General features: G+C 42.8%; 1 protein-coding gene across 1 annotated transcript in view; it reads right to left on the reverse strand.

Moving 5' to 3' along the window:
• Nucleotides 1–16605, reverse strand: part of LOC122926114 (solute carrier organic anion transporter family member 1C1-like) — a 99106-nt gene that overhangs the window by 13915 nt on the left and 68586 nt on the right. The window contains exons 8-9 of the mRNA XM_044277499.1: nt 9214–9414; nt 8403–8567 (exon numbers count right to left, since the gene is read on the reverse strand). Of these exons, the coding sequence (XP_044133434.1) occupies nt 8403–8567; nt 9214–9414 (366 nt within the window). The remainder of the gene's footprint in view (nt 1–8402; nt 8568–9213; nt 9415–16605) is intronic.

Genomic DNA, 16605 nt, shown 5'->3' on the forward strand with positions numbered 1-16605 from the left:
CAAGCGTCCAAAAATTCTCACTTTTCTAGAGAGCAGAAGCAGTACAGTGTGGATGTGGAACCTGACAGACAAGGCAGGAGATGCTTGGCTATGTACCAGTATTAGTATTTTTTATTAGTAATAGCCGTACCAACAGCATCAGCAGTATAGTTTAGAACCTGACAGACAGAAGATGTGCGGCTGTGGGCGGTGGTGGCAGTAGCAATACAGTATGGAACATAATGACAGGTGCAATGGCAAGATAGGAACAGCGATAAATAGCCGCTGTCAGCAATGGCTGATCTATTCAGCAAGAGGTGTGTGAAAATCCTCAAGACTCCATGCCACAGTTTTGTCTGTTTGGATGTGACAATGACACATACATGATGAATACCCACTCTAATAGTACACTGGACAGTACACCAATAACAAACAGGGCTAGTTCCAGCCACTGTTCCAGTTTGCATGCAGTTAAGTCCATGGGGTCAGGGAACAGGGTGTGTGCCAAGAAATGGCACAGCCCAGGCAGGACTGAACCTGGTTGTTTAGGTGGTGCATATCCAATTACTGATGTGCATCAGTTAGACTTAGCCCTTGAAAAAAATGCTCCATCATGTTCATCAAACTAAACTGGCTGCTGCTGGCTAATTGTAGCAGAGATAGTGGGAAGTTGGTGACTAAGCAAAGGGTGGAGCTGGAAAATGTGGGCTACAGGCTTCTGCCTAACAAAAGCTGTACCCTGGTAATACAAGACTTTTTTTTTGGAGGAGGAAAACATTCTTCTATTTTGCATTAAAGGGTTATCCTGGAAAAGACAATGATGACATCCTCAGGATAGGTCGTCATTATCATATCAGCGGGGGTCTTAGTTCTGGCATCCCCATCAATCAGCTGTTTCAGGGAGCTTCTGCACTCAAAGCTCTGGTGAACGATACATCATATAGTGGCAGTGCTAGGTATTGCACCTCAGCCCCATTGACTTGAATGTACAGTGATGTCACTGGCCTAGGAAGAAGCTGTGGTGCTCAAGACCTCTTATAACAGCTGACTGGCAGGGATCCCAGATGCTGTACCCCTGCAGATCTAATACTGATGACTAGAGAGAGAGAATTTCTCGAAAAAGATTCAATTCGATCTAAATTTATTTGTGACGAATCGCGTTAAAAACAGCTATTTACTGGATGCAGAGAGCATGTATAGTGGTGTAGAACACTGTGCCTTGCAGTAACACGCATAAGGAGTATGCTGTGGTAGTAAAACAATACTGTAAGTCAGTTTGACAAGCAGATGACCGGCGTTGCTCTTAGAATCACTGCACATTTCACTTATTTAGGTAGTTACGGGGCCAAAACTGACTAAATAACTCAAGTGTGAACTCAGCCTTACAGGTCGATGTTAGGGCCAGGTATAAAGAACCGCGCAGAGTCCCAAGATCCTACTGTAGCATGAAAGAGCGCACTCCTTTTGCACTGTCGTCAGCTGATTCCACATAGATGTCTACAGAACCTGATCTCATATCCGAAGTGACCAACACATCTTCAAACCGCCCTCTTCTTGCATGTGCTGTAGGATTGGTACATGCAACTATTTCTCTGTGGGTGGAAATTTCTCTGCCAGCGCCCACAACAGCAGAATGCAGCATCTCTCGAAGCAAGGCCTGGAAATGCTGCATTCTGACAGCCCTCTGTGATGCTGGTAACATGTCCGCCATTTTGTGTTTGTACCAGGGGTCTAAGTACGTTGCCACCTAGTACTGGTCCTTGCCCTTTATGCTTTTTATATGGGGGTCCCTCTTCAAACACTGGAGCATGTGGCCCCCATTTGCACTAAATTGGAAGCGTTGGAATGGCCTAGCTCCTGCTCATCGCCCAGGAGAATGTCATCCTCGGTCTCCTCCCCCCATCCAACGACAACACCAGGGATCCCAGAAAAGTTTAAAACCTGCTCTTCTTGCTCCTCCTCCTCATCCTCCCCCCAAGCACCATCCTCCTCTGACTCCTCTTTAGACTCCTGCTGACTTGTCTCAGATGGAGTAGCCCCTCTTGGGAATTCATCCAGCATTGCGACTTCCTCATCTTCCTGCTCCTGCTCCTCGATGGCTTGATCAATGACATGATGCAATGCACACTCCAGAAAGAAGGCATAAGGTACAATGTCACTGATGGTGCCCTGGCTTTGATGACCAGTTTGATGATCTCATCAAATGGCCGCAGAAGTCTGCATGCGTCGCGCATGAGCAGCCACTGGCGCGGTGAAAAAAAAAACAATCTCCCTAGAACCTGTCCTGCCGCAGAGTTCGCACAGGTAGTCAATAACTGCAGCCTATCGTGCATATACAAGGTGGGGTTCCAGAGCGTCAGGCAGTCAAAAATCAGACGTCTGACAGGCAAATGGTGTCGCCGCTGAACGCCAGCAAGGCAAGCTATGGCCATGTAAGTCTTGGATTTGTCCAATTTGTCAACTAATTGCTGCACGACTAAGTTCAGGACGTGTGCCATGCACGGCACGTGTGTCATTTTGCCCTGTTTCAGCGCGCTCAGCAGATTGGCACCATTGTCGCACACCACTTTACCAACTGTGAAATTGAGCAGGGTTAGCCACTGATCGGCCTGTAACTGCAGAGCTGAAAGCAGTGCAGGACCGGTATGGCTCTTGGCTTCCAGGCACAACAGCCGCAGCACAGTATGGCAACGTCTCACCTGGCACGGAGCTGAGGTAGTGCAGCGGAAGAGGCTGTAGAGGTGGAAAAGGAGTCAGCCGAGGAGGAGAGGGAGGTTGGAGTAGGAGGAGGAGAAGAAGAGGCAGGCCTGCATGCAATCCGTGGCGGTAACACCAAATCCACATGGGTGCCATGGGTTGCATGCTTGAAAGCCGTCAGAAGGTTCACCCAGAGGGCAGTAAAAGTTATGTACCTTCCCTGCCCATGCTTGCTAGAACACGTGTCTGTAGTCAGATGTATCTTGGCCCGACACAGTGTGCCAGAGATACATTCACTTGCCGCTGAACATGGCCATATAGCTCTGGGATACCCTTCTGGGAGAAACATTTCCTTCCGGGGACCTTCCATTGTGGTGTGCCAATGGCCAGAAATTTTCTAAAGGCCTCCAAGTCCACCAGTTTATATAGCAGTAGTTGGCGGGCTAGCGGTTCCGACAAGCCGGTGGTCAGCAGTTGGGCAAGAGGGTTATCCGGCGTCATCAACTTTTTACGTTCGAACATTTGGGCCACGGAAGCCTGCTTTTTGCCAGATGAACGCGACGACGGCACGGTGGAAGGTGGAGTGGAGGACAAATGTAAGGAGAAGGAGAAGAGGCAGGACGTGGACTGCCGGGAATGTGGCTTTATGTGTTCTGACTGTGTTGCTCCCACTGGGCTCGGTGATGGGAGGCCAGGTGCCTTCCTAAGGCGGTCGTCCCTAGGTGAGTGTTGGGCTTACCACGACTTATGCATTGACAGCACAGGCTGCAGATGGCAACACTATTGTCAGCAGCTGACACGTTAAAAGAAGCCCACACTGCGGAGCCATGTGCCAGCGTCCTGGGAGCGCCAGATGTGACCATGCATGGTGGATGGCTCGCTCCAGATACATTTTCCTTCTGTGCACTGAGAGTTCTGCCTGCTTCTCCTCTTTCTCCCTATCTGCTGCTCCTTCTCTCCCTCTGAACTCCCCTCCTCTTCCTCTCTTGTGGGCACCCACGTGACGTCCATCGACACGTCATCATCGTCACCTTCACCACCACTGACATTAGAGAGCTCAGAGTAGGCAGCAACAGCGGGGACAACCCTCCTTGGGCTGATCTGGGTACTGTCGTCAGACCAAATAAGTAAATAAAAAGGAAGTTAATACACCCCAAAAACGGCTGTAATTTTGTCACTTCACCACACAACGGCAAATAATACTTTATTTTGCCACTAATACACGCCAAAAAAGGCTTTAGAATATATAACTGCACTGCTGAACGGCGAATAATATATATTTTTTTACCACTAATACACACCAAAAAGGGCTGTAATTTTCTCACTTCACCACACAATGGCTAATAAGCCCTTTTTTATTTTTTACCACTTATAAACGCAAAAAAAAGCTTTTAAACATATAACTGCACCTCTGAACGGCAAATTATACTTTTTTGCCACTAATACACGCAAAAAAGGGCTGTAATTTTCTCACTTCACCAGACAATGGCTAATAAGCTCTTTTTTTTCCCAAAAAAGGCTTTGAAACATATAACTGCACCGCTGAAAGGCAAATACTTTTTTTTTGCCACTAATACACACCAAAAAGGGCTGTAATTTTCTCACTTCACCACACAATGGCTAATAAGCCCTTTTTTTACCACTTATACACACCCAAAAAGGCTTTAGAACAGAGAACTGCACCGCTGAACGGCAAATGATAAATTTTGTTGCCACTAATACACAACAAAAAAGGCTTTAGATCATATAACCGCACCACACAAGGGCTAACAAGATATAGACATTTTTCCTAATAATACACCCTATTAATGGATGTATCACACAGAACTTGCACCCCAATAACAAGAACGGTATGGGAAAATGCCTAAAGTACCCAAAGGTGGCCAGCCAATGGCTGGTGAAGATTAAGATATGAGAATTGAGATATGCCCTTTAAGATTCAGGGGATCTACTGAGCCAGCAAACCAAAACTCTGGGCGAGAATCTGCGTGGAGGGACAGAGCTACTATGGCAGCTAGGCCCCCAAGAAAGAGGGGAGTGGGAGGCGGATACACACACTGGGACAGGTGAGCAGAGTGTCTGCAGGCCGTCGCTTTAACATTACCCTCTCTTTACATCTCTTTTTTCGTCCAAAAATCTTTTCAGAGCAACAGCAGCATTAATGTCCTTTCCTCTGGGCAAAAATCTTTCCAATCCACCAGGAAGTTTTTACCACTTTCTTCATATCCTGAATATGCTTGACTTCATACTCCAACAGGAGTAGGAGCATTAAACGAATATCTGGAGTTACAGATGAACACAGGCTTGAAAAGGGACACATGAAAAGAATTAGAGATGCAAAGAGAAGAAGGCAAATGTACCTTGTTATTGACTAGGTTCAACTTGTATACAGATAAAGTTATAAGCCCCTTGGAGATCCAACTTCATGAACATTCTGACTCTGTGACTCTTTTGTCTAAGAAAAAGCTACCTCCTCCTGACTTGTGGGTAAATCCTCTCTTAAAGTTCTCTTTAATATAATCTGACATGGCCTGCGTCTCAGGCAGAGACAGTGGGTTGACACAGTCACATGGTGGACCAGTTGCAGGCAACAGATGGACAGGAACATGAAAGCTGAGCCAGGGTAACCCCACCAGGAGAGGGCTTACAGACCAGGGCAGGATGTAGAATGTTATCTTTTCTAAGTACAGCCGTCCCACCTGGAGGTCCATGGGAACCATGGCATACTGAAGTTGTGTCGAAAGGTAGTCCATTGACAGACTCCGGGGGCAGTGAGGGGGAAATTGCAATGTGTGGGCAGTGTGGAGGAAACTATTGTGTGGGGGCAGTGTGGGGGAAATTGCTATGTGGGGCAGTGTTGGGAAAAATATTGTGTGGGGGCAGTGTGGTAGAAATTGCTATGTGGGGGCAAATTTCTATATGGGGACGTGTGGGAGAAATTACAATGTGGGGATAGTGTGGGGAAATTGCTATGTGGGGACAAATTACTATATTGGGCAGTGCGGGGGAAATTACTATGTAGGGGCAGTGTGGGGGAAATTACTGTATAGGGCAAATTGCTGTGTGGGGGCAAACTACTATATGGGGACAGTTTGGGGGAAATTACTGTGTGGGGGCAAATTACTATGGTGGGATTACTATGTGGGGGCAGTATGGTGGAAATTACTATATGGGGGTGTTGCTATTAGGGAGGCACTGTAGGGACAATTCTATTATTTTTGGGGACACTATACATGGATTATTGCCTGGAGCACAATAGAGGGTGGTATTATTACTCGGGGCACTCTAGGGGACATTATAGCTGCTGTGGACACTATAGGGACATTTGGGGTAATTTATCAAACTGGTGTAAAGCAGAACTGGCTTAGTTGCCCATAGCAGCCAATCAGGTTCCACCATTCATTTTTGACAGCTCTTTTGGAAATCCAGTTATACTTTACACCAGTTTGATAAATGACTCCAATTATGTCTATTAGGGTCACTATTTTTTCAGCAGTATAGTACCTGGGGCATACCAAAATGCAGTTGAGTGTTATTTCAGAAGCAATTCCAGTAATAGACCTAGTTGCTCTACGTGAATAACTAATCTCATTTGACTCCAGCTACAAAAATATTCATAAAGGCTTGTTGGATGGCAGTGATGATGAGGAGAGTGAAGAATTGGTTTCAGATTTGGAAGAGCAACATGCCAGCTCTAGATCTGAGCCATCTACTTCTACGGCTGCTGTAAAGAAGGACTCCTGCAAGAACTACATGTCTTGTGCTTTCAAACTACTGTATCAGTACCGATTGTGTCCAGCGGCCTTTGAGCATCTCTTCTTGGCATACCAATATTTAATTACACTGAGCACTACACAGTGTACGAGTGAAAGATGCTTTTCCAAGTTAAAAATATTAAAGTCAAGACTAAGATCATCTCTTTCACAGCAAAACCTGGAGCCATTGATGCTCATTGCAATAGAAAAGCAAGTTGCACTAAACATAAGGAGTGAGAAAGATAAAATCGTTTACTTTTAATGAGTGAGTTTTTTTTTTTTTATTTAGCTTGTATGTGTGTATATTTTACAGACACTTGTTTCCTAATATTCTGTGCAGGATGTGTTCTAAAATATGCTGTCAACCATTCAAATGTTTACAATTTTTACAGTGTTTTTTATGATGCACTTTTTTCTTTTTTTAAGATGCACTGTAATGTGTTGAAATTGATGCTCACATTTAGGTAATAGGAAAAAAATTGCTGTATTTTCTGCTATGTAAGTTTTCATATTCTATATTTTGTTATCTTATTGAAATGTTCAGCTAAGAAGACATTTGTTACACCTGTTATATTTTGTTAATTTATTAAAACCTTCATTTTGGAAATGTACAATTGTTACAACTTATTTAATGTAAGTATTTCAATTTTTTTTAATTTTTTATTAGTAAACATTGAACATAGTGAAGAAAAATTCTGTAACAAGTGTAGGTGATGTGGGCGGCGCGATATGTGGGTGGGAATGTGTATGGGTGTGGCTTGAGGGTGGGCGGGGACACAGGGGCCCCATAATCTCCTATTGCCCGGGGGCCCCATGATTTGTCAGTCCGCCCCTGAACCAAAACATGAAGCTAAAGATAGAATTATGGAATAAACAGTCAAGACCAACTGTCAGAAACGTACATACCGCTGGAACTAAGAAATAGAAATCTCAAGTACCATTCTGTTACTGCAAGTCTAGTTGAAGTAAAGAAAAGTTAAACTTCACAAAGTCTGGACTTCCTTTTGTTCACTTCAACTAAATCTCTGCACGGAGACTGTCCCCAGGAAGCGAAAGGCTGAAGGTAGGGACCCCGTGACACAAAACATGTTTGCTGCTTTTAAATGATTCAATAAAAGCCCAATCTTATTAAACCACCATGCTAAATCAACTTTCTGCATACATGTGTCATACTGTTTGGGCTGTCCGGATCCTGTGCACTCGGTGAGGTGAGCTGATTGACTTTCATATTCTACAAGGGGTAATACCTGCTTGTTGTGGAGAAGAGGGAGTCATGGAAGGCATCTATTAAAATGGTTATAGGGCCCTTCAGAGGTATGACGACCCCTCTTCAATTAATCGTTGGAGGCAGTACCTGGACAGATCTGTCATGTTGAAATGGTGCAAAGGGCCATCCAAGGCCCTTTGCTCCTTGCAGTTAATGTTCATGATGTTCTATAAATCTGATATTTGACAAGAAGTTTCTTATATTTTGGGAGTTATTTACTATAGATTGGTGTTTCACCAACCAATTTATTAAGAGACACACGCATATTAATACATTTGTCATATCTTCTGCTCTCCATGCACAGGAAATTAAATCTACTCTGGCCATTTCTGGTGAAATGTGCCTGCCTTCTCCCAACCACACCCTGCTAATGTTTTGGAAATGTGGTGAGGGTGTCGGAAAAAAAACAGTAACAAATTTTGTTGATAGCTGTATAGCTACTGTATAATAATTCACTATAAAGTCTGTTATTATAATTAATAAGGAACCTGCCGTGGCCATTATTTTTCTTGAACCACACAGTGTCCAGAGTGTCATTAAACAGAGGATGATGAGGTTTGAGGGTTGCACACAGTATGCTCCAAATATTCTACAGTATCCCTAGTCATGTGTAAGGCCAGTTTCTCCCTGTCCAGTTTGATTATCCTATGATATAATAAACTAGGGTTCCATGAGAATTGATTGACTGAGAGTTGATCACTTACCAGTGATAAAGTTGGCCTTGGAGGTGGACTGGCCATATTGTTGCTCTATATACTTGGGTAAGTAAGTTACGAATCCAAGAAAGCTGTTCATTTGAAAGAGAGTCATTATAATCAAGATACTGTAAAGCGGATTACAAACCAGAGCCTTCAGGGAGAGGAAGAAGCCTGTAGGAGAGAGAAGAAAGTCGGCGGTCACTAGGAATATTCATCAGGGCTACCATTTTCCCCCTTCGTGCGATAATATTATTTCCCACTCATCACATGGAACTTTTATCCCTCCCACAATACATTTAGTTGGCATCACGGACTGATACATTATTTTAGCATAACAGTTCTGGGATCATTAGGCTGTGTAGCTCTTAAGAATTGATCTCTGACATGAGGATCATCAGCTACTACTCCCAGTGAAGGTAGTTAGGGCATGCTAGGAGTTGAAGTTCCACAGGTCATATGCTGATCAAAAAAACTGAAGTACCATTGTGAATCCACATTGCAGCAGTTTTCCACAGGCTCTAAGCAGCACAGCTTACACTCCACATTCCCCATAGCACTGAATCACACATAAAAGATGTATACCTTATGTGAATAAAGCTACAATATTTTTTAAGGAAAGTTCTGCAAACTTTGTGCTTTAATTCCTCACCATTTTCAAGATGCCTGCTTGCTATCAGTGACTTTATTATTGTTTCTATCCAGAGCCTGAAATCCTTTCGGTCTTGTAACAATGTGTCAGTGAAGACAATCAACTGCAACAAAAATCTTTACTTGCCTGCACCTAAACCATTCACTTACACATTCCCTGTGATCTCACCATTTACTGTGGCTTTTTCATCACACTCAGTTACTTTAAGCTTCTGTTCTTCAGGGGAGGGCTGTGTCTTTTTCGTCAACATACTCTTAGGCAGGAAGCAGAAAGGAATTCCCGAAATTAGCATAAGGACTCCGCCCAACAGGAACCCGATCCACCAGGCCCCAACCCATCGTGTGTCTTGTGGTGTAATAATCACTGTGTCTACAAGAGAGAGAGAGACATTTAAGGTTATATGGTATGTAATTTTATTAAAACTAGGGATGAGCGAATTCCCTCATCCCTAATTAAAGCCATTACTATCTGTACCTTATAGATTCTTTATGATTCTTTATAATACGCCTTGTCACGTACAAACTGTATTTGTTATGTATTTTATGACTAAAGTATTACAGGTCCTCCACAGAAGATCAGTCATTGTTTTCTTCAGTATATGTTGTTATGCAGAAATTTATTTACCCCCTTCCCACAAAAGAAAGTACAGTAACTGCCCATCCAGATAGCTAGTGCCTTGCTGAATTTGGACATACAGTTACATCAAGTGCATGGCGGAAACTCAGGACCTGTGCCTGTATTATTCGCAGAGGGTGTCATACAGTGTGACATACAGCTGACAACTCCTGAGATAGTATCTAGTTCCAATCCTGGCAGTTTAACCCTTTAGATCAGTGATGGCTAACCTATGGCACGGGTGCCAGAGGCGGCACTCAGAGCCGTCTCTGTGGGCAACCGCACCATGGGAAAAGTCTATGGTGTACCAATATGCCTTAGACTTTCCCTACCATTCATTAGCACAGGACGCACTATGAACAGCACAGGCAGCACATTGAAGTGATAAAGTACATGGAAGATATACTATAATGGACTGTAGTATTCAGGTTAAATTGCCGGGTTGGCACGTTGCGATAAGTGGGTTTTGGGTTGCAGTCTAGACACTAAAAGGTTCACCATCACTGCTTTAGATCATACAGTCGGTCAATAGCAAAAACAGCGTCTAAATTGTTAACAGGGGACTCCCTTTGTCTAGCCTGTGGCAACCTACAAAGCTGGGTGCCAATGGTTACTCCTCTGGGTTTGCCAGCTTCAGAAGACAATCAACAATCAGATCGTATCTAATAGGGTTAATGACAGTGTAAAACTGACAGGTACAATACATTTCAATATATAACTAGATAACTAATGCAGTGTGTTGTACCAGTAGTCAAGATAGTGCAAGTTCAAGTCTCCAAGAAAAAAATAAAATAAAATATTGTTGAAAAATATGATGATACACAACACAAAAGTAGTAAAACATTAAAAATTTATACAGTCAGGTCCATAAATATTGGGACATCGACACAATTCGAATGTTTTTGGCTCTATACACAACCACAATGGATTAATTTGAAGGGATTTGCATCCAAATCAGATGAATGGTGTAGGAATTACAACAGTTTGCATATGTGCCTCCCACTTGTTAAGGGACCAAAAGTAATGGGACAATTGGCTTCTCAGCTGTTCCATGGCCAGGTGTGTGTTGTTGAAAGGTCCAGAGTTCATTTCAAGTGTGATATTTGCATTTAGAATCTGTTGCTGTCAACTCTCAAGATGAGATCCAAAGAGCTGTCACTATCAGTGAAGCAAGCCATCATTAGGCTGAAAAAAACAAAACAAACCCATCAGAGAGATAGCAAAAACATTAGGCGTGGCCAAAACAACTGTTTGGAACATTCTTAAAAAGAAGGAACGCACCGGTTAGCTCAGCAACACCAAAAGACACAGAAGACCACGGAAAACAAGTGTGGTGGATGACCAAAGAATTCTTTCCCTGGTAAAGAAAACACCCTTCACAACAGTTGGCCAGATCAAGAACACTCTCCAGGAGGTAGGTGTATGTGTATCAAAGTCAACAATCAAGAGAAGACTTCACCAGAGTGAATACAGAGGGTTCACCACAAGATGTAAACCATTGGTGAGCCTCAAAAACAGGAACGCCAGATTAGAGTTTGCCAAATAACATCTAAAAAAGCCTTCACGGTTCTGGAACAACATCCTATGGAGAGATGAGACCAAGATCAACTTATACCAGAGTGATGTGAAGAGAAGAGTATGGAGAAGGAATGGAACAGCTCATGATCCTAAGCATACCACCTCATCAGTGAAGCATGGTGGTGGTAGTGTCATGGCATGGGCATGTATGGCTGCCAATGGAACTGGTTCTCTTGTATTTATTGATGAAGTGACTGCTGACAAAAGCAGCAGGATGAAATCTGAAGTGTTTTGGGTAATATTATCTGCTCATATTCAGCCAAATGCTTCAGAACTCATTGGACGGCGCTTCACAGTGCAGATGGACAATTACCCAAAGCATACTGCAAAAGCAACCAAAGAGTTTTTTTTTAAGGGAAAGCAGTGGAATGTTATGCAATGGCCAAGTCAATCACCTGACCTGAATCCATTTGAGCATGCATTTCACTTGCTGAAGACAAAACTGAAGTTAAAATACACCAAGAACAAGCAGGAACTGAAGACAGTTGCAGTAGAGGCCTGGCAGAGCATCGCCAGGGATGAAACCCAGCGTCTGGTGATGTCTATGCGTTCCAGACTTCAGGCTGTAATTCACTGCAAAGGATTTGCAACCAAGTATTAAAAAGTGAAAGTTTGATTTATGATTATTATTCTGTCCCATTACTTTTGGTCCCTCAACAAGTGGAAGGCACATATGCAAACTGTTGTGATTCCTACACCGTTCACCTGATTTGGATGTAAATACCCTCAAATTAAAGCTGACAGTCTGCACTTAAAGCACATCTAGTTTGTTTCATTTCAAATCCATTGTGGTGGTGTATAGAGCCAAAAATGTTAGAATTGTGTCGATGTCCCAATATTTATGGACCTGACTGTATATCAGTCCTTTAGCAATGTCTCCTCTCTGCAGAGTTTACCAAATAGACATTTTAAATTTCTTTTAAGACATGTTAAATTTCTAGCTTTTCGTCTACTCAGCTCAGGCAGTCCAGATTTTATTAACACACCACCTTATGTCTTGGTGAAAGTGTACAATAACTTTATTGTGTTTCCTGAGACCTGGCACAGGAGTCCATAATGATGTCATAAATGATGCCCTCACTTTTTGACTGCATGTGTCGTTCTACTGTCTGGTAAGTCTGAAGCCTACTGGGCTCAAGCTCCAGATGTCCTGGGCAAAACTGTCTTCTGTGGCAGAAATCAAAACAGGCTTCCTGAGAGCCATAACCTCTGAGAACCGGAAATTCAGCATACAGTGCAAACTCCAAGCTGCATACCAAATCTGATGGAGTAGGATCAGACTTTAATCAGCCTAAAAGGTGAAAACTGCTCCAGCAGAGGGAGCTCTAAGAAAATGAGGTACATCAGAGTTCTGAATAAAGTAAGCTAGGCTAATGGCAGACACAAACTGTCTACCTAGGAAAATCATGGCACATTTAAGATGTTGTTTCTTTCAGAAATGAAGTAATAAATTCTCAACATTGCAGATCACTTTACACCAGGCTAAATAGATCTTGGGAAATCTATACAGATATAATGGATAGAAATTTCATCCCTCATTAGAGGAAAGCTCAGGATGGAAAGAAATGGCCTTAGTATACAGTAGTTTACCAAAGAACAATATCTTGGTGAAATGTTTGGCAATTGTATTAGAAAGAAGCTGTCAGGCAGGAATCTGAAGTACAAAACCACTGATGACAATGCTAGGATTTCCGCTTTCTCATGGCAGATGTCATGGCCAGGAGGAAATAAACTTTTAAGGCCAAATATGTATGTGGGACCTCTTCCAGAGGTTTAAGAGTAGATTAGCTTAAACCTTTTGGAACTAAGGCTAAGTCTCATTTTGACACAGATTTGAATATGGAAGACCACATTTTAGTAAACCTTTCAGGAACCTCTTCACCAAGGGATCTTGTGACAAAGATTTACCCTACGGACAGACATGGCCAAAATTTTGACCTTTGAGTTTGATACACTCAGGATCATCATTGAGTAAAATACCAAGCTGAACAGATTCCCTTGACCCTTATGTAAGATTTTTTGGTGGATTGAGACCTGGTTGTGACAAGGTCATCATGAAAATGTCAGGAAGGCCCCTATGTTGTCAAAGAGGTTGTTCAGTTGAATATCCTCAGGGTTTGACTGGGGTGAGTACCCTAGACACACAATCTGCACTGGTGAATTCTTCAGTTTACATCCTTGACTCATCTGAATGAGTGGGGAAAACATAACCTTTTGATGTATTGAGACCCTGAGTGTGCTAAGTGTGACAAGTCTTCATGACTGCATCACAAAAGCCTCTAGTTAGTAATAAAGGCTGGTCAACCATCAGGTTGTCAGACTGAATCTCTTCAGATTTTGGCAGAGTTGATCTTTTAATTGAATCTGGTCACCATGAGATTTATTTTTTGCAATTCCCACATCCTGGAGATCTGCTTAAAGATCTCTGAATTCAGAGAGCATTCTGCCAGAACTGCTAAACCTTTACTTTGTCGGTCAGCAACAATATTCAGGGAGCCTCAACTAAGTACCGAAGACAAATAAATCAGGTTTTTATTTATTTTATGCATTTATATAGCGCTACTGTATTCCGTAGCACTTTACAGATATTAGCATCACGCTGTCCCCTATGATGCTCGCAATCTGTTCCCTATCAGTATGTCTTTGGAGTGTGGGAGAAAACCAGAGTACCCATAGGAAACCCACATGGGAGAACCTACAAACTCCAGGCAGATGTTGTCCTTGGTCAGATTCTAACCCAAGATCCCAGTGCTACAAGGCACCAGTGCTAACCACTGAGCCACCATGCTGCCCGTTCAATTCTGTCCATGTCATGATCATTTCCATAGCATGGACACAAAATGTTTTTACCATCTGAGGGATTACAGAGCTTGAAATAACAGGGGGCACCTACTGTTCAACCCCTACAGGTTATTTCCACAGGCTCAAAATCTCTCTCTATAGAGGGCATACGTGCCATAAGGCTCAAGTAGCTGTCCCTGTCACTGCTGACATGAGATCTAAGATTCTCTGCTGCCAAGATGCTTAGTGTTGGAGTAACTAGCAACAGTCTCAAGATGATACTTGGCCAATCATCAAGGAATAGAACCACATATATTCTCTGTTCTCTTAAAAACTCAGCACCAGTAGATACCCCTAGAGATTAGCAAACTCCTCAAAATTTGCTTGTGATTTGGCTCCAAATTCATTCTACCCAAATAAAAAGTACTCCAATTGCACTAAAAATTGGTATATGACACTCAAAGGTCTCCTCGAAATAATAAACGCAATGACAGCAATAGTAAATAATGCCAGAGTGGCACTGACATATATAACGATGGGTAAACGCATGGTTGAAGGTGTTAAACAAGCCTTCAGATTTGACATGCTTTTTAATATGAAAAAGTAAAAAAAAAAAAAGATGTCTGCCTTTATTTATACATTCATGTTATTGTTAGAAGAAACAGTGGCATGTTATGAACAACCGGCCAAAAACGTTATCTTTTATTTGGGGTCAGCACCAGCACAGTGTGGATGTAGAAGGGGTAAGCTGTGCAAGGGCAATAGCGGAAGCAATACTTACTAGTGGCAGCAGTAGCTGCACAACATGGAAGAAAACATACAAGGCACTAGATGTGCAACTGTGCAGGGGAGGTACTAGTAGTAGTTGCAAGGCATATATGTGCAGCTGTATGGAGATAATGGTAGTGGCAGTAGGGGGAGTAGCACCCACGATGGCATGTGTACAATTGAAGAGGACAAATATTTCCATTTGGGTTTGACAACGCCACCTGACACACTGAAAACCTTCTCTGAGATGATACTGAGCGGCGTAGCTAAAGGGGTCACAGTGGTCGCAGTTATGACCGGGCTTCTAAGCCACAGGGCCCCCTTTGCCAGTGGCACAGAATTTTCTGCTTTATGAGATGCAGTGCGTCTTATAAAGCTAATACAAATACTGCTTGTCTGCAGGAGGCAGGGGAGATTGAAGCGCTGCTAGCTAGGGCCGGTCTTAGGGCTGTGCAACCTGTGCAATGACATAGGGGGCAATACCACAGTCTCCTGCCAGACCAGTCTCTCCTAACAGCTCCTCGCACCATCCCTCCCTCAGACTGTAGAAGGTTCATCTTATGCTCTTACCAGAAGCTGTGACGGCTTCTGTACTCTCCTTCTGTCCATTATGATGGGAAGCAGTAACTGCTTTCTCCTATGTGCTTTTTGGGAGCCTTTGCTGACAGTTCCCTGGGGACCAGCTTTTATACTACACTTCCTGCAGAAAGATGGCCTGGTGCTGTTCCTGACATGCTGCTCCTCCCCTACCTTTACACATAAGGAAAAAGTCACCAAAGATGCTGCAGATGTTGGTGAGGGATCTATCCCTGTGCCAGTGTGTCAGGTAGGAATATTGACACATCTATCTGTCTATCTTCTATCTATCTATCTATCTATCTATCTCATATCTATCTCTCTGTCTGTCTGTCTATCTCTTCTCTATCTACATGTATCTATCTATCTTTGAATCCAGAGGCAAAAAAACAACAGTCTGGTTTGAAGTTGTTTAGGAGCAGCACTTATACAAGCAGACAAGCAACGAAAGTTTGTGAGCGTTCACATGTTTGATTTCCAGTGTGTGTTTGTATTAAAGGGAACCTGTCATGTGGATATTTGATTATAATCTAACTAATTATATACAATCATTAACTACTAAAAAGTGGCTTAGATGTATTCACTTACTGGTGTAACAGATGGTTACCTCATAATATACACACAAAGATGCCTCATGCCGCATGCTAATGAGCTGATTTGAGTCCAGCGTGATGTCATTGAGTCCAGCGTATATTTAATTAACAGCTATAGCCACTCCCCTGCCCAACTGCTGCTGATTAATATGGAAAATAACTGTCAATCAGCAGCAGGTAGACGGGAAGAGTCAGGAGCTCATGAATATTCAGGACTCATCATTATGAGCTGGAGCTTTTCAATACAAGATGTTGGCAGATTGACTGGGTCAATTAAAGAAAGTGACCCAGCATTTTTGCTACGAGAATCAGTCACTTATTTATGTTGCCCTTAGTTAGGACACCATAAAACTGGTGACAGGTTCCCTTTAAGTGTGAGAATTAAGATTTTGTGACTTTAGATTCAGGGACTCTAGGAGACTACACTAAATCAGTTGCTTATTATTGCACTATATTGTATTTTTTCTATTTCTTTTCTTGTGTAATCCCCATTTAGTATGTGTTTTATTATTGACAATGCAGTCCAGTGCACATCTTGTCAAATGTCTGCAGTCCTGGAACAGCCATTTGAGGGTGCATATCATTGTTCAAAATGTGAGCAAATTACTTGTTAGGAATCGCATATCGTGTATCTAAACTAGCAAGTTTC

This window comes from Bufo gargarizans, chromosome 2, assembly GCF_014858855.1.
Source record: "Bufo gargarizans isolate SCDJY-AF-19 chromosome 2, ASM1485885v1, whole genome shotgun sequence".
In the NCBI taxonomy this organism is placed as follows: Eukaryota; Metazoa; Chordata; class Amphibia; order Anura; family Bufonidae; genus Bufo; species Bufo gargarizans.